The following is a 2,500-nucleotide window of genomic DNA, read 5'->3' as shown; positions in this document are numbered from 1 at the left end:
CCTTAGGATAAAAGGGAGAAATGGGAATAGCGGAGTCACCCCTTGAAAATCTTCTCCAAAGAAAACCTGCGGACCAAAGCTTGGCGATGTTCAGCTGTTCGCTAGACAGGATGGTCCAAAATGGCAGCATACCTCCAATCTGAGGAAGAATTGGTGAGTAGAGTGCCTTCACTAGCGTGTCGTAAGGGTTAGCGTGACTGTGAAAGTGTGTGTTGGACGTCGGGGTAGAGGTGAGAGCCGCGAGAGAGAGTGTGGAGGAGGAAATGTGAGTGTGAGAGGCGCCGATGTGTAGGGGTGTCTCGAGGGGGGAGGGGGCAAGGTTCTCTTACAAGGGAAGTTTTGACAAAGTTTCAATCACCTGTCTCGGGGTTGTCACCTGTCTGACGGTCATCCACAGGTGTCTCTGGGCGTCGGGGAAACAATTTTGTGGGCTGTTTTAAAGGGTGAGGTACAGAGGCGGCGATAAGGGTGCTTCGTCTTTGCAAAATAGGATTATCTTTTTTTTCAACTTGTTGCTATGATGAAGCCAGTTGCAACGATGGTGTTAAATCGGCGAACCTTTGAGAATCTCGGAAATGAATGTTGTGTGATATGCTAGAACGGCTGTTCTAGATTAGATTATGTGTAGTCTGTAGTGAAGCTGAAGGTCACATGTGATTATTAAATTTTTAATTAATTTTGATCACATTTGCCAAATAGGTAAACTATGGCACAAGTAGGTTTTAGGATTTTAATGTGAGTTCATAAGAGTTAACTAAAGCAAAATGAGCGACTATTGCATTAGATTGCCAGTAATCTCATTCACAATGATTTCATTACTCAACACAATTGGCATTTATAATAGGTTCTGACATTTAGCATGGCAAGGATACTACAGATAAAGAAAAAAAAAGAAGAAAAAAGTGATATTAAGGAAAACATTAGGATGGTAAATTTGAGTAATAATATTATTATTCAACTGTGAGTTCTAGATTATCAGAAATATTTTTTTTTGTTATTTGTTGTTTGTTGCAGTTATATACTTGACCCTTACCATTTAGCTTCCTGTCTTGAAGATCTTTCGGAAAGTGTTTGAATTCTGTAGAAGCCCTTATACTGCGTTGAAAGGAAACTGTCGTGTGGATAATCAATCAGTATTTTAAAAAGATGATTTCCTGAAATGGCAGTATAATCTGTGGATGTAGCTTAGTAGCCTGTGATAATTTATCCAGAGAAATATTTCAATCCAAAGTGAAAACAATGGGGGCAGCGGTCTTCAAAACTGGTCCATTCCATATGTAGAGATTAATGTCTGTAAAAAACATTGTTTGAAACTATAATTGATAATGATACTAATGTCAAATGATTAGATAATTATTATGATTTTTTTGCATTATATAAGAAATCTGCCATAAACTGTGATATATTTTGTGTTCCTAGTGGAATATATTTGATAGAATTCATAGCAATAAATAGTTTTTTATCACAAATGATTTAATGAAGTGATAAAAAAATAGCCAATACCTCAAAACAAGAAGTAGTATTTGAGGAAAAACATTACTGGATAGAGAAAGCTTTTATGATGATACTATTTCCCTATCACTATATAGAGGATTGAAGTATTTGCAGAACAATAAAGATCATACTATTATATTTAGTTTAGGATGATGTTAAATAATAGTTTAATTGTAGTAAAGCCCATAACTTTGAAATGTCAGCAGTTATTAATTGCCACGTTCACATGGCAAAGACGTTTTTGTGGTTGGCTTTACAAAGTTCTTATTTATTGTAGCTTGAAAGCATTGTGAATGCTAGGATATATATTAATTTCTCTGCTCTAAGATGTTGGATAATTCTGGTAAAGAAAGAAATAATTCAGGAGTATGTTACAGTTACAGTTTACTTTATTGTTTTGCCGCAGTAATTGCTTATATCATCTGTGTTTGCGTCATTTGTTTTTACCTCCTGACCGGGAATGTATTGAAGTTTGGAAGGGGCAGCCAATAAGGAGGGGATGGCAATGCCAAAACCAGAATCCCACAACTCATTGACGCAAACACGGCCACACAGCTTTGGGTCCAAACAGGAGAGTCCATGGCTCAAAAGACGATCATCATTATCATTATTATTGTCTCCTTTTACTGAAGATGAGAAAAGCAAAATATTTTTTATTTCAACAGAGACCTCACAGCGATTTGATGTCATGGCGCAATAAGTGTTTGTTAATTGTTTTTGCCATCTTGCAGATTTTACTTATTTGTTACCATCTTGAAGATTTTGCAATATAAGTTACTGTACTTTCTTTTATCTGTTGTTGGGGAATAATGCTTGTCTTTTTCTCTTCTTTATATTTATTCATTAGATTTATACTGCTCTATTTGGCATTTGATATCAAGAGGGAAGGAGATATGGAGAAGAAAAGGAGAAGAGATAGACAATTTTATTTTTGTTTCTTTGAGTAAGATGATTAGGGGCAAAGAGAAATATGGAAAAGGAAGTTTAGAAGAGAAAGAGATAGAAA

The 2,500-nt window shown here is 35.9% G+C and overlaps 1 protein-coding gene across 6 annotated transcripts in view; it reads left to right on the top strand.

Moving 5' to 3' along the window:
- Positions 1 to 86: 86 nt before the first annotated feature.
- Ptpmeg2 (Protein tyrosine phosphatase Meg2) overlaps positions 87 to 2,500 on the top strand; it is a 185,772-nt gene continuing 183,358 nt past the window's right edge. For 4 of the 6 annotated variants that reach the window (XM_070125136.1, XM_070125132.1, XM_070125131.1 and 1 more), the window contains exon 1: positions 106 to 153. In XM_070125136.1, coding sequence (XP_069981237.1) covers positions 121 to 153 — 33 coding nt within the window. In that variant the 5' untranslated portion in view covers positions 106 to 120. Of the gene's footprint in view, positions 154 to 2,500 lie in introns of all 6 variants that reach the window. The other 2 variants (XM_070125138.1, XM_070125133.1) reach the window with 2 other exon arrangements.

Source organism: Penaeus vannamei, chromosome 9 (assembly GCF_042767895.1).
Source record: "Penaeus vannamei isolate JL-2024 chromosome 9, ASM4276789v1, whole genome shotgun sequence".
NCBI lineage: Eukaryota > Metazoa > Arthropoda > Malacostraca > Decapoda > Penaeidae > Penaeus > Penaeus vannamei.
Note: the sequence above shows the minus strand (reverse complement) of the source record. Positions and strands in the feature narration are given on the sequence as shown.